At 46.8% G+C, this 22,548-nt stretch overlaps 1 protein-coding gene across 8 annotated transcripts in view; it reads right to left on the bottom strand.

Annotated features, from left to right (window-relative positions):
• Nucleotides 1-3,006: 3,006 nt before the first annotated feature.
• Nucleotides 3,007-22,548, bottom strand: part of spag9b (sperm associated antigen 9b) — a 132,994-nt gene continuing 113,452 nt past the window's right edge. For 4 of the 8 annotated variants that reach the window (XM_055654288.1, XM_055654289.1, XM_055654292.1 and 1 more), the window contains 10 exons: nt 21,908-22,030; nt 21,457-21,537; nt 18,656-18,723; nt 17,289-17,437; nt 15,012-15,183; nt 13,792-13,905; nt 10,725-10,763; nt 8,442-8,618; nt 5,490-5,618; nt 3,007-4,010 (listed from right to left, as the gene is read on the bottom strand). In XM_055654288.1, coding sequence (XP_055510263.1) covers nt 3,895-4,010; nt 5,490-5,618; nt 8,442-8,618; nt 10,725-10,763; nt 13,792-13,905; nt 15,012-15,183; nt 17,289-17,437; nt 18,656-18,723; nt 21,457-21,537; nt 21,908-22,030 — 1,168 coding nt within the window. In that variant the 3' untranslated portion in view covers nt 3,007-3,894. The remainder of the gene's footprint in view (nt 4,011-5,489; nt 5,619-8,441; nt 8,619-10,724; nt 10,764-13,791; nt 13,906-15,011; nt 15,184-17,288; nt 17,438-18,655; nt 18,724-21,456; nt 21,538-21,907; nt 22,031-22,548) is intronic. The other 4 variants (XM_055654290.1, XM_055654293.1, XM_055654295.1 and 1 more) reach the window with 1 other exon arrangement.

Here is a 22,548-nt window from a genome sequence, read left to right as displayed (position 1 = left end):
GATGCTGCACTCATCACCGTTGATGAAGAGTAAGAGAGTCGACACTTCAGGACATACATGTTCGCAAACTGCAACAGCGGACCGGAGTCACAATGAGGTCCTGGTGCAAAGGGCTGAGCAGAAGCAGTTTGAAACCAAAAATCTCTGGCTGAAATATTGTACCCCCACTAGAAATGGAGCTGAGGAGACTCGTGGAGCTGTGTAGGAAGGAACTGCAGATGCTGGTTTAAACTGAAGGTAGACTCAAAATGCTGGAGTAACTCTGCGGGACAGGCAGCATCTCTGGAGAGAAGGAATGGGTGACGTTTCAGGTTGAGACTGATGAAGGGTCTCGACCCGAAACGTCACCCATTCCTTCTCTCCAGAGATGCTGCCTGTCCCGCTGAGTTACTCCAGTTTTGTGTCTATCTACATTAGAATGTTTTGAATCGATTCATACAAGCCAAAAGGGCAACCTCCCATTGCCCACCACAAATTACACTCGCAACTGATCCGTGTTAATATGGAGGCTGAAGAAAGGAGGACAGTATGGACACACAGACAAATCTGTTGTTAGATGCTAAGTGATAGGAGAATTAGGCCATTCGGCCCATCAAGACTACTCCGCCGTTCAATCATGCTGATCTATCTCTCCCTCCTAACCCCATTCTGCCTATAACCTCTGACACCTGGAATCAAGAATCCATCTTGATTATATATTATATATATATATATATATATATATATATATAAATAGGCAATAGGTGCAGGAGTAGGACATTTGGCCCTTCGAGCCAGCACCGCCATTCAATGTGCTCATGGCTGATCATCCCCAATCAGTACCCTGTTCCTGCCTTCTCCCCATATCCCCTGACTCCGCTATTTTTAAGAGCCCTATCTAGCTCTCTCTTGAAAACACCCAGAGAACCGGCCTCCACCACCCTCTGAGGCAGAGAATTCCACACTCACCACTATCTGTGTGAAAATGGGTTTCCTCGTCACCGTTCTAAATGGCTTACTCCTTATTCTTAAACTGTGGCCCCTGGTTCTGGACTCCCCCAACATCGGGAACATGTTTCCTGCCTCTAGTGTGTCCAAGCCTTTAATATGTTTCAATGAGATACCCTCTCATCCTTCTCAATTCCAGAGTGTACAAGCCCAGCTGCTCCATTCTCTCAGCATATGACAGTCCCGCCATCCTGGGAATTAACCTTGTAAACCTACGCTGCACTCTCTCAATAGCAAGAATGTCCTTCCTCAAATTAGGGGACCAAAACTGCACACAGCACTCCAGGTGTGGTCTTACTAGGGCTCTGTACAACTGCAGAAGGCCCTTTTTGCTCCTATATTCGATTCCTCTTGTTATAAAGGCCAACATACCATTCGCTTTCTTCACTGCCTGCTGTACCTGCATGCTTACTTCCACAGACTGATGCACAAGGACCCCAAGATCCCGTTGTACTTCCCCTTTTCCCAACTTGACGCCATTTAAATAGGAATTTAATTATCTTAAATATATCCATTGACTTGGGCTCCACAGCCTTCTGTTGCTAGGGTTTGCTAACAGCAACCTGAAAGATGGTGTGTTGGGCAGGCATGAATCTGGGGCTGAATCCGTGACCCTCTGGCTCAGAGATAAGCAGAGACTGACTGACTCCCATCCGCTCTAATGTCTGATCACTGGTGCCACATCCAGTGTGGATGCAAGGGTCTCAATGGCCTCCTGTGATGTAACCATTCTACGAATAAGCCTGAAATACACAAATACCCCAACTCTGTCCTAACACTGTGGTGCAAGCTGAGAGGGGAGAGACTTCAGGACACCTTTTCCCCCAGAGGGTAGTCTGTAACCGGATGAAGCTGCCAGAGGAAGCTATTAAAGCTGATACAATTGCAACCTTCAAGGCAGCTCGGTGGTGCAGCGGTAAAGTGACTGCCTTACAGCGCTGGAGATCAGGGCTGGATCCCGACTACGGGTACAGTCTGGACGGTGTTTGTATGTTCTCCCCGTGACCTGCGTGGGTTTCCCCGTGACCTGCGTGGGTTTTCCCCGGGTGCTCTGGTTTCCACCCACACTGCAAACATGTGCAGGTTTGTAGATTAATTGGCTTCGGTTAAATTTGTTAACTGGCCCTAGTGTGCAGGATAGTGTTAGTGTGTGGGCACCGACTCGCTGGCCCTAGCGTGCAGGATAGTGTTAGTGTGTGGGGTGGTCGCTGGCCCTAGCGTGCAGGATAGTGTTAGTGTGTGGGGTGGTCGGTAGCGTGCAGGATGTTAGTGTACGGGCACCGACTCGCTGGCCCTAGCGTGCAGGATAGTGTTAGTGTGTTCGCTGGCCCTAGTGTGCAGGATACTGTTAGTGTACGGGCACCGACTCACTGGCCCTAGCGTGCAGGATAGTGTTAGTGTACGGGGTGGTCGCTGGCCCTAGCCCTAGTGTGCAGGATAGTGTTAGTGTGTGGGGTGGTCGCTGGTGGGCAAGGACTCGCTGGGCTACACTGTATCTCTAAACTAAACCAAAACTAACCATATGAAGGATTTACAAGATACGAGCCAAATGCAAGCAAATGGGAGTAGCCCGGACTGCCAACTTGGTCACATGAGCAAGTTGAAGTGAAGCTGCCAACTCCCACATCACACTACAGTGCTGATGCACAGACTCTGCACGACTCACGCCTCCATTCCATGGGCCATGCAATCTAGTTCTCTGCAGCACCCTGATGAAGGAGCATCACAACAACCCTGGATGAGGAGAAACAACCATTAAGACATGTGGCAGGAACTTCAAACATTTTTTGGGGGAGGGGTGGGGGGGGGGGGAGAACAGACAGAATGTAATGCCAGTGGAAAAAAATCCTAGGAAGCCTTACAGAATAAAAATAAAATTTGATTTATTCCTTCATTGCAAATCACTGTGCCTGATTCCGTCCGCATCTCTCTGACCTGGGTGTTCCATCCTCTACAGACCCCACACATTGCAAACTAGCTCAGAGCTAAAGAAACACAACCAAGCAAACAGCAGCCATCTTTGATATACATATATATTTTTTTTCTTGTACAAAGTTACATTCAGAACCACAAAGGTTCATTAATAATAGGTAATAAATACTGAAATGGCTACACTGCAATGTGAGCTATTGAGCTCACCATAATGAAGCCTTGGCTTTCAACAGAGAGCAATTTAACGCCGCAGCATTCAGTTTCCAAATTACAGAGCAATTAAAATACAAGATAAAGTGTCTAAAGAGTAAACTTACAAAAAAAAAATACAGACCATAAAATTTGTATATTTTTAAAATAGGCTTGGAGAGGTGAACATGTTTCTTTCAACAAAACTGTCAATAAAATTAATCCACTTCTGTTAGAGAAAAGAAGAGATTTTAGTAGTGTGTATATAAAATGGATCTGAGGTGTAGCGCAGGTTGTCAACTTTCCCTGTCACAAGTGTCAAGAGTTTCTACAACAAATTGCTTTATAAAAGTTTGATGAGTCGTCCCAAACACCACAGAGTTTACAACTTGTGAAATGAGTGCCGCTCTGGGTAAATGTCCTTTGGTAACTGTGCCAAGGCCCACACAGAAATAAATAGCTTTCTTTATAACCATTGCAAATACAAATTAGTTCTTTAGAATAGTGTTAGCATAATAACCCTTGGAAACTAACACTAGTTTCACTAAGGCAGCCTAAGTTTCTGGAAGTGACTAATGATCAGCAAGCGTGTCCTTTCAACAGTAGGAAGACCCTGTGAGGAATGGGCAAGATACTTACCCCTCTTTCACCCTCACCATGCAAGCCGAGGGACCATGGTGAAGAACTGCTCAAACACTTTGCGGTGAAGAAATTAAAACCAAAATAAACCAAAATAAAACAACATGCAAGGTGTGTATCTCAGTCATCCAGTGGTGAGGTGGTCCTTCAGTCATTGTTGAACATGACTTGCCAGACGATTAAGTGACTTCTCTCTGCCTTGGCCAGTGAAGGTGGCACCTGTAGTGTCTCCCTGAGATCCTCAGTCTCTTCACTCTCATCACCTGCAGGGAACAACAAGTTTCAGAAAACTCTGGCTGCCACCGATGAACATTTGGGAAGTCAGCATGGATTTACACAACAGAGGGGGGGGGGGGGGGGGGGAGAGTCACCCACCCAGCCATCATGCCCAAACCGACTCGGGGAGAGAGCAGCCCAGTCATACGGTCACGCGATAGGAGTAGAATTAGGCCATTCGGCCCATCAGTCTACTCCACTGTTCAATCATGGCTGATCTATCTCTCCCTCCTAACCCCATTCTCCTGCCTTCTCTCCATAACCTCTGACACCCATAGTCAGTCACTCTGGGGCTGGCTCCGTGTACACTACAGTAGGTGGTGCAAGCTTCCCCTCATGTTTTGTAGCTGAAGCCGAGGGTCTGTGGGTTTACCAGCTTCAAGCTCACCAGCGTTGAGTGCTACATTTGGTTAATACCCCGTCCCTTCAGTCCCTCTCTCGAGGAGGTGTCTAAGACATTGACAGTCTTGTGGGAAGGGGAGAAATCTCTGCCAGCTCTTGCCCCACCCACCCCCTCACCCCTCCACACTGACCATCTCCCCTCTATCCTTCCAATGGAGATAAAGGGCCTTGACCCATTTCCTCCACAGATACTGCTCGGCAGGTCAAGCCACAAGCTTTTTTAATAAGCAACTCTGTAAGCATTTTCTTTTGATTTAATACCATCTCTAATTGCTCTCACCACCCCTGGATGAATCAGTTTTCCGTCAGAAACAAAATTCTGTTACCTAATTGATCAGGAATCTTATTGATTCAAGATGTTGATTCCTGCATCACTGTAAAGTCACCAGTCACTGTCCTGCACTGAACCTCACTGGGAAATGTGTTAAACTACTGGGTAATATCTACGTTGAACAGCACACAGACAAGCCCTTTGGCCTACAATGTCTGAAACATATAAGATTGTTAAGGGCTTGGACACGCTAGAGGCAGGAAACATGTTCCCGATGTTGGGGGAGTCCAGAACCAGGGGCCACAGTTTAAGAATAAGGAGTAAGCCATTTAGAACGGAGACGAGGAAACACTTTTTCTCACAGAGAGTGGCGAGTCTGTGGAATTCTCTGCCTCAGAGGGCGGTGGAGGCCGGATCTCTGGATACTTTCAAGAGAGCTAGATAGGGCTCTTAAAGATAGCGGAGTCAGGGGCTATGGGGAGAAGGCAGGAACGGGGTACTGATTGGGGATGATCAGCCATGATCACATTGAATGGCGGTGCTGACTCGAAGGGCCGAATGGCCTACTCCTGCACCTATTGTCTGTTGTCTAACATGACCTCTCATCTACTTGTGCATAATCTATATCCCTCCATTCTCTGCATATACTTCCTACTTGGAATTACACCCAATAGTCTGGAGAATCTGCCAGGTGCCAGGTGCATGTTGGAGAGACACAGAATGCTGGGGAGAAGCTTCCCGCCAGGCCCAGCGGCTCCCGTAGGGTGAAACAATGAACAAGCTGGGTCCTCACCCATCCTGAAGTCGATGTAACCTTCTCCCCCGCTCATCACCAGCACTGACGGCACCGACGACTGGCCAGAGGAATCAGAGGCTGCGGCTCCTAATTTTTCAAATGAATGTTCAGCATCAAACGGTGTCCCTGGGGCAAGACCAGACACCGGTCACAAATCACCACAAACAAAACTGCTGATGCTAGAAATCTGAAATAGACGCAGAGACACTGGCAGCAGCTCCGAGAAGGGAACCAGGTTGACTTTCGGATCTGGGACTCTTCATTGGAACCAATGAGGTGACCAGGGAAGGGCGATGGCTGGGACTAGAGCAGGTGTGATCACATAAGCTGCCATGTTCCCAGAGACAAGAGGTTGTGAGAATGCAGGAGGCCACAGGCAGGAAGGTCGGGGTGCCAGTACCCAGAGGTCCAGTGCTCCTCTGGCATCTGTGCAGCTGCATCATCAACTGATCCTAATGGCCAACATTACCCCACCTGATCAGAGCAATTCCCTTCACTGCCCTCCCCGTATTCTCTGCTCATCCCTAAACTGCTGGACCTTCTGCAAATGGCTTCTGGATCACCGATCGCCAGATCTCAGTCAGTTAGAATTGGTCATAACATTTTGTGTACCTTGACGCTCAACACTGGGATCCCTTCATTCACATGGGATGCTGGAAGAGCTAGCTAACTGGGTAGAGAATTGGCTTCATGGAAGGGAGCAACGTATGGTGCCTCAGGGATTGGTGTTGGGCCCATTGCTGTCTGTGATTCAGATTAACAATTCCGACAAAAATGTACAAGGAATGAATAATTAGTAAGTTTGCAGGTGACACTAAAGTGGGTGGCATTGAAACATGTAAAATTGTTAAGGGTTTGGACACGCTAGAGGCAGGAAACATGTTCCCGATGTTGGGGGAGTCCAGAACCAGGGGCCACAGTTTAAGAATAAGGAGTAAGCCATTTCGAACGGAGACGAGGAAACACTTTTTCTCACTGAGAGTGGTGAGTCTGTGGAATTCTCTGCCTCAGGAGGGCAATGGAGGCAGATTCTCTGGATGCTTTAAAGAGAGAGCTAGATAGGGCTCTTAAAAATAGCGGAGTCAGGGGATATGGGGATAGAAACATAGAAACATAGAAAGTAGGTGCGAGAGCAGACCACCGGGTCCATCGAGCCCGCACCGCCATTCGCTCATGGCTGAACACTAAACAGACACACTTACCCACAAACAGTAGACACAAGACACAGAACACAAGACACTACCCTCCCCTTTATACCGCTATCACCCCTCTCCACCCCAAGAACCTCGTGATCTCCTGGGGGAGGCAAAAAAACGGATAAAAACCCAGGTCCAATTCGGGAAAAAAATCCGGGAAATTCCTCTCCGACCCCAATCTAGGCGATCGACACTTGTCCAGGAGATCACTCGGGTCTTACTATACTAACCATACCTAGGTCCATATCCCTGCCCTCTCCCCGTAGCCCCTTATCCCCTTGGCAGCTAAAAAACCATCTATTTTAGTCTTAAATATATTTAAAGTTTCTGCTTCCACTGCTCCCTGGGGCAGTGAATTCCATAAATTAACCACCCTCTGGGTGAAGAAGTTCTTCCTCATCTCAGTTTTAAAAGAGCCCCCCCTTATTCTGCAACTATGTCCCCTAGTTCTAGTTTCCCCGATCATTGGGAACATCCTCGGTGCATCCACCCGATCAAGGCCCCTCACGATCTTATATGTTTCAATGAGATCGCCTCTCATTCTTCTAAACTCCAAAGAGTAGAGTTCCAGCCTACTTAACCTTTCCTCATATGTCAAGATCATCAGCCATGATCACATTGAATGGCGGTGCTGGCCTACTCCTTCACCTATTGTCTACTATAAACCAGTGAAGATGGTTATCAAAAATCACAGCAGGATGTTGGTCAGCTCAGCTATCAGGATTGTTCCCAGCCAGACACGGTCTTTCCCCATTTCCCAGCATCATGGTCATCTCCAGCTGGAATGGGATTCCATGCTCAACATTAGGTGTTACTGGGACTGAGGGTCACCTTCCTGAATCAGAAGGTCCAGGCACTCGGGCAGAGAACTCTGCGTGAATGACAGAGATGCACATCAGCACTGCTGTCCTTTGGTGCCATTGTGGCTCTGCCTATTGTATGGTCAGCACGCAACAAAAGCTTCTCGCTGCACCCCGGTACACGTGACAAACTAAACCCCCAGCCGAACACGGAAAGAGTGCATTGTTAACGTTTAATGCAGGGGATTTAGAAGTTGCCACCCCCCCCCCCGCCGATGTTTACCCCGAAACACTAAATATCACACTGCTGTCTGATGGCCACCTTTTAAATATTTAATACAATGGCTACAGTTTGTTTAAAAAACTTTTCAAATCAAGTATTTTGGGACTTTCTGAAAGGGATGCAGAGATTGTTAATATTAATCCAATTACTTTGTGTGCAACGTTTAATCTTCATAAACCAAGGGCTCTTCTGAGCAAATACAGATTAGATTCTGGGTACGTATCATTTTGCATGTTTTAGGTAAGCGTTCTGTCTCCAATATATGAAGAACTACGGCCTGACGTAGGAGTGGCAGTGTCACCAATGTGGTATGAATATTGATTTCTCCAACTTCTAGTAACCCTTGCTTCCCCTCTCTCCGGCCCTCCCCCACCCTCGGTCTCTGGCGTTTCACTGTCCACCCGGTTAACTTTATTGTTTGCATGCCCCGTATGCCTATGTATCACCTTTCCCACACCCAACAACGAACCGTTCTACATTTCCTTGAGCATCGTCTGTTTTGATCTGTCATTTTCACACCTTGCCCTTCCATATCTCTCATTTCCCTCTCCCCTGACTCTCAGAAACATCACCCGTTCCTTCTCTCCAGAGATGCTGAGTTACTGCAGCATTTAGTGCCCTTGAAGCCGGTGGAGACGGGGGATGGGAGTTGCATCCTTGAACTGCTCACCTGGAACGGCCACAAAGAACTTGACGGCATCTCGGTGCCCGTGGAAACACAATTGAGCGTGGGCCATGGAGCAGTACGGGATAAACGTGCCAGGGGTGATCTTGTCACTGTTCTCATCGCCGTAGACGCGGATGACATTTCCGGGACGGTTTCCAGACCCCCCTGATGCCTTATTGGCTGCAGAGCGAGAGAGAGAGAGAGAGAGAGAGAGAGAGAGAGAGAGGGGTCAGAGGGAGGGAGACACAGGTCAAGGCAACAGCAACGTATTTCTGGGGAAATAAAACAATATACAGCCACGATTATGGCAGTGCTGGCTCAAGCTGATGCTGGGAGGGCATGGGTAAACAAGAGGGGCTTGAAGAAGTGTGGCAGCTGAGGAATCCACAGGGCATGCTGGCTCCTGCTGATGCTGGGAGGGCATGGGTGATGGAGGATGTTTAATGCCAAGCGGCCACCCCTTGTGCCAGTCAGGGCACTGTGCCACCTACGGCAACAAACCTCTCCCACTGCAGACTCACAACAAACTCTCTTCCCAATAGGATCGGATGCAGAATCTCATCGGTGGAAGCAGTCAAATTTATTGTTAGTGTTTTTAAGTAAATTGATGTCGATCCTTCTGTTTTAGAGTTGTTTTATTAAGATAGAAACTTCAATTGTTGCAGTTAGGTTTGGACTCTGCGTGGTGACTCCGACTACACTGATCAGGGCGAGGGAAGAACAGGAGGATTTCAGTTCTATCCTCGGAGATGAACAACGTTTCAGTCCCAGCAGGTCGCACACACACAGTGCTACAAACAGGAAGCTTGAACAAGTACAGGAGTCAGCCAGACACATTTAGTCCAAGTCTCTCCTCTGGCAAAGCTTCACAGTATTTAACTCCACCACATTGGCCCATCTGAAACAAAGACCATTGGTTGTGCTGCACAGAACAGTTTGTGTTGTTGACAGGGTGTGGTGTGTTGTTGGTTCACATGCTTGATCAATGGCGATTTATCATTCATGTTTTATTATTATTAATGTTTACGGAGTTATTCGTAACTGTCACTGTATGTCATGTTGTTACATGTGGGCGGAGCACCAAGGCAAATTCCTTGTATGTGAATACTTGGCCAATAAACTGACTTACTTAAAAAAGGATTCTGAGCACTGGGTACACTGTTGTGCAGCTTCAAAGCAAAGGTGCATCTTTGTAGAGGGCAGTAAAGTCCTTCTGCCCCAGTAGCTGTAACTACTCTGACACTCACATCTGCAGCTATTCATCCAACAACCAGTGTCAGCACAGAGTTCAATGCATGTTGATCTCACTTTGTGATCAGATTCCCTCCGCTCAGCCCCTCGCAGGCTACTGTGCTGAGGAGTCACCTCTGCTGCAAATTCACCCACAGCCGCCATTCTAATGAGGCAGGCGGGATATTCCAGCTCAATGAAGAAACAGGGCCTGGGAGAGTGAAGAACTGTGAGACTTGGCAGTTGCATCAACTCGCAGCAGAAACAGGAACTTGGCTGCCACACACACGCAGACGCGCGCACACACGCTCACACACACACACACACGCTCACACACACACGCTCACACACAACAGACGCACGCACACACACTCACACACACACAGTACAATGATCACCATTTAAGTCCCCCCCTCCAGTGTGGGAAGCTCCTACATTTTATTCATGCGATTCAAGATTGTAAACATTACTTATATAGATGTGTCAAAACCCACGATACACAACAGAATGACACTCACTGCATCAGTTTATGTCAGCAGATGCCAACTACCTAACCCCAATTTTGTTAAATTATTAATTTCATGTTGGTAGAAAGCCAATTTGATCATTGATCTTAATAGAGTAATATAAATGTCACATCTGTTGACGATGTTTTTAGCAGAAGGCTGAACATTACATACATTCTCCACACCTATGGCCATCGTGGGGTTTTATCGTATTAGTATATGGAACAGCAAGTTGTCGCAGATAAATAAATGAAAGACAGGCAGAGCGTTGCACAGCTTCAGAGAAGAAACATGGAAATGAAGGTCCTCAAAACAAAATTAAAAGCACCCTTGGAGACAAGGGATGGAAGGTCCAGTACACAGGCTACTGTGAACATTCAGCAAACAATACATACTGCCGCATTGCAGTGATCAGCGTCAGGGTAACATTTAGACATAAGAGAGAGGGGAGAGGAGGCCAAACATTATAAATAAAAAAGGAGGATTAGAAGCTGCCTGGACTGCTAGACCAGCCCGAGGCAGAGGTTGTGATGGTTTGATCTGCACTTACCCCTCAGACCCAGTAAACGTCCCTGGTGGAGGACGACAGCTACAGTGCAGAGAGGTGGCAAGGGAGGGGGGGGGGGGACAAGTATGACATTAGAGGAAAAGGATTAGAACCCACCACTCGTACATCTCCAGCCTGAAGTTTGCTCTTTACACGTACAAACAGTTTTAGAACAAAAACAACTCTTACGCAAACATGAAACCCTTTAAAAATGGATCCCATCGATAGCTCGAGCCACCACACTTAAACTGAGTGGTTGGTGAATGGGTGTACCAGTGTTCAGTGCCAGCCTCAGTAAAGACATATCACTGGGTGATCTGTTTGTATTTACTGGGTACCATGAGAGTCATTTAGATCATTACAATCGTCTAGAGGAAAGAGGCAATCATTAGTAACAATTCTGGTGGCGTTATACCAGCGGTGCAGCGGGTAGAGCTGCTGCCTCACAGCGGCTAAGACCCGGTCCAACCCTGACCTCAGGTGCTGCCTGTGTGGAGATTGCACGCTCTCCCTGTGACTGCGTGGGTTTCCTCCGGGTGCTCCGGTTTCTTCCCACCTCTCTCACACATGTGCGTATTGGGAGGTTAATTACCCTCTGTAAATTGCCCCTATGTGTAGGTGAGGGGTAACATGGCGAGAATAAAGTTGATGAGACTAGTGTAATGGGTGGTCGGCATGGACTGGGAGGACAAAGGGCCTGGTTTCCACGCTGCATCTGTTTATCGCAAGGCTGTGGTTCAAACACAATGTTACTCTAGCACCAGATCGTTGGCTCAGAGTGGACAGCCTTTTTAAAATCCAAACACGTCCAACTTTAGTTTCTTTTAATCCTTTTCAATTTTGTGGATTTGTCTCCAGAGAAATTTCCTCCAAAAGTTTTGAGGCTAAAACATCACAGGTCTGCGCATTATTTTCATGTAAAGACTGAGCCTTGCACAGAAATATCACGATTAAGCAGTAGTGTGTGTGTGTGTGTGCGTGCGTGTGCGTGTGGGCTCAGAATGAAAAGAACTCTGACTCTATTTATGGAGTGAGCTGCCGGAGGAGGCAGACAAAAATGCTGAAGAAACTCAGCGGGTGGAGCGAAGGAATAGGTGACTTCTCGGGTCGAGATCCTTCTTCAGACTGAAGTTGAGGCAGGAACAATAACAGCATTTAAAAGGTATTTAGAAAGTTACATGGAGAGGATATGTTTCGAGGGATATGGCCAAACACGGGCAAATGAGACTGGCTTAGATGGGGGCAGCATGGATGAGTTGGGCTGAAGGGTATGTTTTCGTGCTGTATGACTATCTCAGCCTCAATCCACTGGAACTGTGGGCCAAGCCGTGAGACTTGAGAAGCCACAGGTCAGGGACTATTTCTGCAGGTTTGGAGGGGTGGAGATGGGGTTTTTCCCCACTGACTGTGTTCCAGGTAGCGAGGAGCAGAGACAGGAGTTCAGACACGAGATGCCCACACCGGGAAAGGTAGCAGACAGGGGCAGCTCATCCATGAAAAGGGATCACCTCTGGGAGAACTCAAACCACACCAGATTAGTATCCAGAGTTAAAACACAGAACAGAGGTATTACCCACCTGACAGAGACTCCAGCATTCACATTTAGGTACTCATCAATTTGCAGCGCACTTAGTGAGGGACGAATCCCAAGCACTACGGCTTGTACAAGACATCCTTAACCTTAACCGATAACCAACACTACCATGGTGGGATAGTTGGCGACTAGACCTGGTTTGCCAGGTGAGGAGGGGGCTGTGGACAAGAGCTGTCAAAGGGTGGATGAGCTTCTAGCGAGCCAACATAGAGAGCCGTCCACACTTCAGTAGAAGTTACGATCACTATCGTACATGGCATTGTAAGGAATGATGATGCACACACACCAAAATCCAAGACTTCCAGCGGCGGAAGTCAGCAGGAAGTGGAGGACAGAGATGTGTGGTGCCTCCGTCACTGTTCCCGTTGGAAACCAGCGCCACAGCGCTACCAGTGGCACAGTGGGTAGTGCCGCTGCCTCACAGCGCCAGAGACCCGGGCTCGATTCTGACCTCGGGTGCCGTGTGTGTGGAGTTTGTATTCTCCCTCTTGCTCTGGTTTCCTCCCACATCCAAAAGACATGCAGGTTTGTAGGTTTATTGGCCCTCTGTAAATTGTAAGGAGTGGATGGGATAATTTAGAACTGGCGTTAACGAGTGATCGATAGTTGGAGTGAGGTCCGGGGGCACGTTTTCATGTTGTATCTTTAAGCTTCAAGTGCCCAGGGGAGGTACAATACAAAACCTTTCTCCACAGGTAGTTTGGGCCTGATGGAAGCTTGGTCTGTGGAGGACTCAGAGCTGACCCTTCCAGCTGAGCAGCAGTGGGTTTTCACGTGATAGGAGCAGAATTAGGCCATTCAGCCCATCAAGTCTACTCCGTCATTCGATTATAACAGATCTATCTCTCCCTCCTAACCCCATTCTCCCATCTTCCTCTCATAACCCCCGATACCCGTACTAATCAACAATCTATTTATCTCTGCCTTTAAAATATCAATTGATGGGCTCCACAGCCTTCTGTGGCAATGAATTCCTGGTCGGAATTCCAACCTGAAGCAGCGCAGAAAAGGAGGAATGCTGTAGATGGGCAGGTTGGTCAATTCCAAAGAGTTCTGGGGGAAAGGCTTGGATAGAGTGGATGTGGAGAGGAAGTTTCCACTAGTGAGAGAGTCTAGGACTTGAGGTCCTCGCCACAGAATTAAAGGACGCTTTTTTAGGAAGGAGATGAGGAGAAATGTCTTTAGTCAGAAGGTGGTGAATCTGTGGGATTCTTTGCAACAGATGGCTGTGGAGGGAGAGTCAGTGGATATATTTAAGGTAGGTATAGATAGATTCTTGATCAGTACGGGTGTCAGGGGTTATGGGGAGAAGGCAGGAGAATGGGGTTAGGAGGGAGAGATGGATCAGCGAATTGGTTTGACAGGAGGAGTAGGCTTGATGGGCCGAATGGCCTAATTCTACTCCTATCACATGATGCTATGAACAGGAGGAGGCCGGTGTAAGGGCATGGTGCTGAAGGCCAGCTGGTTACTCACTTTCCGTCAGGGGGATTGAGATGATGACGCCGTTACCTGTCCCCACCCACAGGCGGTTACAGGACACCATGAGAGCTGTGATCCGGACAAAGGAGAAGCCCAGTTTCCCAGTCCCTGCAAGACAGAAATATTACACACACTTGCTGAACACCGCAACGACAATCACCCCGACCCCGACACGTTCCCTCCTCTTAAATGACAAACTAAACAAACAATAAGTCATTCACCTGTCAGGGCATTGAGTGCAAGAGTCAGGAAGTCAGCATGCAGCTCTATAGGACTTTGGTCAGGCTGCATAAGGAGTATTATGTATTGGAGTTCAGGTCGCCACATTGCAGGGAGGATGTGGAAGCTTTGGAGAGGGTGCAGAGGATGTTTACCAACATGTCAGATTAGATGGTTTTAGCCACAAGAAGAGGTTGGACATATTTAGACACTTTTCTTTGCAACGTCAGAGGCTGAGGGGAAATCTTACAGAAGTATGTACAATTATGAGGGGTATAAATAGGGTAGACCATCTGAAACGTTAAATATTAGAGGGCATGTCTTTAAGGTGAGAGGGGCAAAGTTTAAAGATGTGCTGGGCAAGTACCACCCCCTCCTCCCCCACCCGCTTGGGGTGATGGGAGCCTGGAACTCACTGCCAGGGGTGCTAGTGATATTATGATGGTGTTTAAGAGGCATTTGGATATACAGGGAATGGAAGGATATGGATTGTGTGCTGGGCATATTAGAGTTGGTCTTGACATCATGTTCGGCACAGACATTATGGGCCAATGGGCCATTGTCTAGGAGGCATTTAGACAGGCAAGGCAGAGAAAGACATGGACTTAATGCAGGCAGATAGATTTATGGTGTAATACAAACAGGTCCTGTTCCTGGGCAGTCCTGTTCCATGTTTCTAGTTTTTACGAAGGAACTGCAGATGTTGGAAAATCAAAGGTAGACAAAAGTGCTGGAGAAACTCAGCGGGTGCAGCAGCATCTATGGAGCGAAGGAAATAGGCAACGTTTCCGGCCGAAACCCTTCCGGGTTTCGGCCCGAAACGTTGCCTATTTCCAGAAGGATTTCGGCCCCGAAACGTTGCCTATTTCCTTAGCTCCATAGATGCTGCTGCACCCGCTGAGTTTCTCCAGCACTTTTGTCTACCATGTTTCTAGTTGAAGGGACAAGCACAACATCAGGTTATTTGTAGAGTCGCAGCAGCTGTGGTCTCTCACCGAGCATTTTGCTGACGTACGGTTCGATGTCTACATCCTGCAGGTGTTGGTAGGTGTGGACATGGTAGAGGCGCAGGGTGGAGTCCAGCCGGATGGAGACCCACACACCGTCACCCACCCAGGCCAGCTGTCGTACCTGGCTCTCCTTCCGAGGGTGGGCGTCAAACGACTTCTGTCCAGGCACAAGCAGAGGGTTCAGCTGGAGTACAATAACCTTCCCAGTGAGAGTGAGAGCATTCACCGAGCACAGTGTCACAATGACCCCTGGGTGGTGCAGTAGACAATAGACAATAGGTGCACGAGTAGGCCCTTCGAGCCTGCACCGCCATTCAATATGATCATGGCTGATCATCCAACTCAGTATCCCGTACCTGCCTTCTCTCCATACCCCCTGATCCTTTTAGCCACAAGGGCCACATCTAACTACCTCTTATATATGAACTGGCCTCAACTACCTTCTGTGGCCGAGAATTCCACAGATTCACCACCCTCTGTGTGAAAAATGTTTTCCTCATCTCAGTCCTAAAAGATTTCCCCCTTATCCTTAAACTGTAACCCCTTGTTCTGGACTTCCCCAACATCGGGAACAATCTTCCTGCATCTAGCCTGTCCAACCCTTTAAGAATTTTATATGTTTTATAAGATCCCCCCTCAATCATCTAAATTCTAGCGCGTACAAGCCAAGTCTATCCAGTCTTTCTTCATATGAAAGTCCTGACATCACATCAATCAGTCTGGTGAACCTTCTCTGTACTCCCCCTATGGCAAGAATGTCTTTCCTCAGATTAGGAGACCAAAACTGTACGCAATACTCCAGGTGTGGTCTCACCAAGACCCTGTACAACTGCAGTAAAACCTCCCTGCTCCTATACTCAAATCCTTTTGCTATGAATGCTAACATACCATTCGCTTTCTTCACTGCCTGCTGCACCTGCATGCCTACTTTCAATGACTGGTGTACCATGACAACCAGGTCTCGTTGCATCTCCCCGTTTCCTAATCGGCCACCATTCAGATAATAGTCTACTTTCCTGTTTTTGCCACCAAAGTGGATAACCTCACATTTATCCACATTATACTGCATCTGCCATGCATTTGCCCAGTCACCCAGCCTATCTAAGTCACCTTGCAGCTTCCTAGCATCCTCCTCACTGCTAACACTGCCCCCCAGCTTCGTGTCATCCGCAAACCTGGAGATGTTGCATTCAATTCCCTCGTCCAAATCATTAATATATATTGTAAATAGCTGGGGTCCCAGCACTGAGCCTTGTGCTACCCTACTAGTCACTGCCTGCCATTGTGAAAAGGACCTGTTTACTCCTACTCTTTGCTTCCTGTCTGCCAGCCAGTTCTCTATCCACATCAAGACTCACCACTCTCTGTGAGAAAAAGCGTTTCCTCGTCTCCGTTCTCAATGGCTTACTCCTTATTCTTAAACTGTGGCCCCCTGGTTCTGGACTCCCCCACCATCGGGAACATGTTTCCTGCCTCTAGCGTGTCCAAACCCTTAATATGTTTCAATGAGATCCCCTCTCATCCTTCTAAACCCCACAGACTGCAGTAGTCACCGACAACATGGTATATTTGATTAAAATCACACAGAAATATAGCTATTGCTCCTTTCTCTTGTTGAAAGTAGGTGCAGAGAAAAGGGAAAGATACTTTTTGCCTCCAATACTTGTGGCAATTCGAGTCGGACTATGTTTCAATACACAGTGTAAATTGCTAGCTTAAAACAAACAACGTCAAAAAAAAATCAATGGAATCAATATATTGAAACAAACAGATTGGGATATAGACACAAAATGCCACCCAGCCATATCCCCATCCATGTGTGGGAAGGAACTACAGACGCTGGTTTCAACCTATGATAGGCATGAGTAACTCTCTCATTCCCTGTCCCATGACTCTCCGTCTGAAGAAGGGTTTCAATCTAAAACGCCACATATTTCTTCTCTCCGGAGATGCTGCCTAACCCGCTGAGTTACTCCAGCATTTTGTGTCTGTCTTGGGTCTAAAGCAGCATAAGCAGTTCCTTCCTACACATAGGATTGTGTGCAGGCAGCTTGCTTGTGTGGGGTTTAGTGCTCAAACGTCAAGGCTGCGCTGAGCAGCTACATCTTGAAAAAGTTTCTCCTTTTCTCAATCGTTGAGTTGAAAAGCAAAAGAATTTGTAACCCGAGCCCGAGAATATTTGACACGCAAGCACATTTTAATCCAGATAATTCAATCTGTTGCAGCTGGGTTTTTTAAATTCTTAACTTTGAAGCACAATACCTCAATTTTCATGGCTTTTGGTTGTACGATGTAGATTTTATTCTTGTAGCCACACCATACTTTATCGTGCACGACTGTCATGCAGCGAATGGAGTGATGCGGTCGCCCAAAGTCCAGAAGGTGATAGTTGGTGAGGTCCCACTGGCCATCTAAGCACAAACACAAAGGTTGTCAAAATACAAGCATCCATCTGGAAGGTTGAGGTGCAGGTAAAAGTCTGACTCACATCAACATTATACATCGGGCAGGAGGTACAGAAGGCTGAAGTCACACAGCACCAGGGTCAGGAACAGCGACTAACATACAACCAACAGGTTCATTAACCGACCTGCACAAGCCTAATCCCACCTCTTGCACAACCATGGACTTGTTTACTAATTGTGTCTTGTGACATTCTAATAATGTCTTGCTTTCCCACCGCCATGGTCATTTTCATTATCTTGTAGAAGTGTGTTTGATTTATGTATAATTAATGTCAGTTTAACACTAAGTGCCTGTGATGTTGCTGCAAGCAAGACTTGTGCATCTGACAAAAGAAATGTGACTTGACTGCGTGCTCAGCTGAAGAACTGTTTATGGGACACAAACCATTCCCCCTCCATGCACTGAAGTAACAAAATGAAACCCAGGCCATCCGCATTAAACGGCAACTGTCACACTAGGGCAGCACAACTGGTAGAGCTGCTGCCTCACAATGCCAGAGACTCGGGTACTGTCTGTGTGGAGTCTGCACATTCCACCTGTGACCGCATGGATTTCCTCCCACATTCCAAAGACGTGCAGATTTGTAGGTTAATTGGCCCTCTGTAAATTGCCCCTAGTGTCTATGTGGGGAGTGGATGAGAAAGTGGGATAACACAGAACTAGTGTGACCATGTGATGGATGGGCGGCATGGCCTCTGTTGGCTGAAAGGGTTGTTTCCATGCTGTATCTCTGACACTAAACTAAACATATCTTCCCTCTGGACTTCAAGAACTCTCCCCTCAGGTTCCCGGTGAGGTGATCCGCGGGAGAAACATAAGCTGGTAATGCAAGTGATGGGGAGGGCATATGAAACCACTTCAACATTGTAAAACCATCAAAGTTGCAACACTGGATAAATGCAGGTTTAATCGGGTACAAATGATGCATCCTCAATAATTCCCCTTTCATCCTCAAGCAATTTGAGATGGTGATATATACTGGTGACCAGATGTGAGCTGTGGAGCAGGATTGGATACTTTGCCACCTTCAATGTGCGAGTTTAATGGCAAAATGTGTTGTCCTGGATGGAGAAGGAGCGATGAATGACAGACTACATGGCTTCCTTCATTCAGACCGTCCCCATTGACAAGAGGGACATGTGACTGGTAGTGTGGCATCTTACCTACTCCTCTGTGGAAGATTGCCAAGGTTCCATCAGCTAAAGCCACTAATACTCTTCCTTTTAAATGTCTGACAAGAGAGGAAAAAGGTGTGAGCAGCAACATCGAATATCACAACGTTTATTTTCAATAGACAATTAGTGGCAAAGTATTTTTATGATATAGTCTCTCTTTAAACGGGCAATATGGATTGCCGATTACAACTGGAGAGCACCCCCCCCCTCCACACAGCGCTGACTCTGCAGCCTTGCCTTACACTCCCAGCATCGCTCCTCAAATAGTGTACCCACCTCAGACCAAAACCTAGCTGCAGGTGTTGGGGCTTCTGGGCTTGGTTGAAGGATTGGATCTCCTCTTTTCAAAGCAAGTAATTAGAGGGCACAGCTTTAAGGTGAGAGGGGAAAGTTTAAAAGGAGATGTGCGGGGCCAGTTTTCACACAGAGTGGTACGTACCGGGAATAACAATAATAATTAATAATCATCGTTGCAAACATCAGTGGGCACGGTGCCTTACAATGCCGTGTACAACAGTGATCGCAACTTCGACTGAAGTGTGGATGGCTGTTGGCTCGCTAGGAGCTCATCTGCCCTTTGACAGGTCTTGTTTTTGATCCTGCTGGTGGTCCTCAGTCCCCTCCTCACCTGACAAACCAGGTGGGGGGAGACGGTTTAGTCGCCAACTACCCGGCCCGCTAGGTAGCAGGGGATTACATGGTACCTGCGGCGGTGGGAACTCCCCCTGGCCTGACTGAAAGTCATTCTCCTAATATCCAAACATACCAATCTCCAATTGGTTTTACAGGACAATTGGTGGTGGGGGCAGATACAACAGGGGCTCCTAGATAGACACATGGATATGCAGAGAAAGGGGGGATATGGATTACATGCAGGCAGAGAAGATTAGCTCAACGTTCAACATCAATGTTGTGGGCAGAAGGGGCTGTTCCTGTGCTGTACTGCTGCATTTTGGAAGAGATCTACATCCAATATTCACTCGCCCAGATGAAACGGAATGGGCTCTCACATAGGTATTGGCTTCATCATTTATAATGTCAACTAAAACATTTAATCAATGTGGTGTAGAGATTTGACTCCAAATAACTTAATCAATAACTAGGAAAAGGGGAGATGCAACGAGACCTGGGTGTCATGGTACACCAGTCATTGAAAGTAGGCATGCAGGTGCAGCAGGCAGTGAAGAAAGCCAATGGTATGTTAGCATTCATAGCAAAAGGATTTGAGTAAAGGAGCAGGGAGGTTCTACTGCAGTTGTACAGGGTCTTGGTGAGACCACACCTGGAGTATTGCGTACAGTTTTGGTCTCCAAATCTGAGGAAAGACATTCTTGCCATAGGGGAGTACAGAGAAGGTTCACCAGACTGATTGATGTGATGTCAGGACCTTCATATGAAGAAAGACTGGATAGACTCGGCTTGTACTCGCTAGAATTTAGGAGATTGAGGGGGGATCTTATAGAAACTTACAAAATTCTTAAGGGGTTGGACAGGCTAGATGCAGGAAGATTGTTCCCGATGTTGGGGAAGTCCAGAACAAGGGGTCACAGTTTAAGGATAAGGGGGAAATCCTTTAGGACCGAGATGAGAAAAACATTTTTCACACAGAGAGTGGTGAATCTGTGGAACTCTCTGCCACAGAAGGTAGTTGAGGCCAGTTCATTGGCTATATTTAAGAGGAAGTTAGATGTGGCCCTTGTGGCTAAAGGGATCAGGGGGTATGGAGAGAAGGCAGGTACAGGATACTGAGTTGGATGATCAGCCATGATCATATTGAATGGCGGTGCAGGCTCGAAGGGCCGAATGGCCTACTCCTGCACCTATTTTCTATGTTTCTATGTAAACCTGCCACCTTTTCTGGCCACAAATACACACCAATTCATAGAAACATAGAAACATAGAAATTAGGTGCAGGAGTAGGCCATTCGGCCCTTCGAGCCTGCACCGCCATTTAATATGATCATGGCTGATCATCCAACTCAGTATCCCATACCTGCCTTCTCTCCATACCCTCTGATCCCCTTGGCCACAAGGGCCACATCTAACTCCCTCTTAAATATAGCCAATGAACTGGCCTCAACTACCCTCTGTGGCAGAGAGTTCCAGAGATTCACCACTCTCTGTGTGAAAAAAGTTCTCCTCATCTCGGTTTTAAAGGATTTCCCCCTTATCCTTAAGCTGTGACCCCTTGTCTTGGACTTCCCCAACATCGGGAACAATCTTCCTGCATCTAGCCTGTCCAACCCCTTAAGAATTTTGTAAGGTTCTATAAGATTCCCTTTCAATCTCCTAAATTCTAGAGAGTATAAACCAAGTCTATCCAGTCTTTCTTCATAAGACAGTCCTGACATTCAATAGAAATAATTTGGAAATGTGGATTATTACCCAGGCATAGAGCTATATTTTTTTTATAAAAACAAATGTAACTTCAGGACAAAATAAAAGACACAGCTGAAAACCTTCTGATTATACAGGACCTTCTCACAAAAAGATCAGCAGGAAGTTGTTGATTAAAAGAGGAAAAACAACCAGGATGTTAAAACCAAAACTTGCAACTGGAAGGAGATTGTGAATAATTAGGAAGTGTAGTGAGTGGTCAGCCTGACACTAGGAGTGTATTGGGCAGATCACTCTGGTGATCACCGAATCCTCATCTCTGTATCGACCAACGACTTTCTATCCACAAGATGTGAAACACTTCATGGTTTAAGTGTCCACCAACAAACCCGGTAAATGGTTAATAAAGTTGCAGTAACACATTTGAAATATTATAAATGTTTCTAACTTACACAATACTAAGAATGGAGTCCTTAAGTTTAATGGAGTGTAGACATTTCTTCCACTGAGCTACGGAGGAATGGACATACAAACTGCAAGAAGAAAACAAGGATATTGTTTCTTCACAATTCACATTTAAAAATGAAGAACAAATGTCAGGTTAAAAATAAGATGAGTTCAGACCAGTTAATTTCCATCCGAATCATTACAATGGTTTTGCATTTATTTTTAGTCTGTTCTAAAAACTTGCTACTCACAATATTCTAGAGTTAACAATGACAAAAATTTTTAAACTTTTAGGAATCACGGTAACACCTTTAGAAAAACCTTAATTTCTAGCAGCTTAATGAATTCACTAAATGCTCTGGAAGGTGATTCAAGCCAATGTCAGGGTTTACTCCATGGCCTATCTCCACTGGTGAAACTGTAAATGTGAGAAGTATCATCGTGCATCAAACTCACCAACCACTCTGTGCCCCAAGCCACATAGTGGGTAGAACACTACTCATTTTCTCAGCTTCTTCACGCATCAGATCCTGCTCCATTGGAAGTGCAGATACTCCGTCCTTGTACAGATCAGATTCCCTGGAATAACAAACAGATTCAGATTCAAGGAGCTGTATGCCATTCCACGAGTAAATCATTGACAATTTTATTGCAATGGGATAACAGAGTAAAGACATCAGACAACAATTCACAGGGCCCTGGAGAGGTCACACTAGAGAACTGTGTACAGTTTCATTCTCCTCACCTGCAGGTACAGTTGCTATAGAGTAGGGCAGTGGAGGTTGACCAGGCTGGTTCCTGGGCTGCCCGTCTGTCTGAGTCAGCTAAGCTGGCATTCTCTCATCTTTACAAAGACGAGCGCTGATCTCATTGAGACATTCTCGCTTGTCTGGGAAGATGCAGAATTCATACTTCCCCTGCACGAGGCATCTGACAGTAGTTGTCACAGCCTCAAAATAAGGGAGAAGGAAATCACAATGAAATGAGGAGAAATGTCCCTTTATGGTGGTCAATAGTTTGGAATTCCCCATCCTCAGACCTGTGGAGTTCATTCAAACACAGATCAACAGTTTCATGGCTAAAGGAGAAAGGAAAGG

The sequence above is a fragment of the Leucoraja erinacea genome, chromosome 23, assembly GCF_028641065.1.
Source record: "Leucoraja erinacea ecotype New England chromosome 23, Leri_hhj_1, whole genome shotgun sequence".
NCBI classification, from domain to species: Eukaryota; Metazoa; Chordata; class Chondrichthyes; order Rajiformes; family Rajidae; genus Leucoraja; species Leucoraja erinaceus.
The sequence above is the reverse complement of the archived record's forward strand: the minus strand, read 5'-3'. Positions and strand labels throughout refer to the sequence as shown.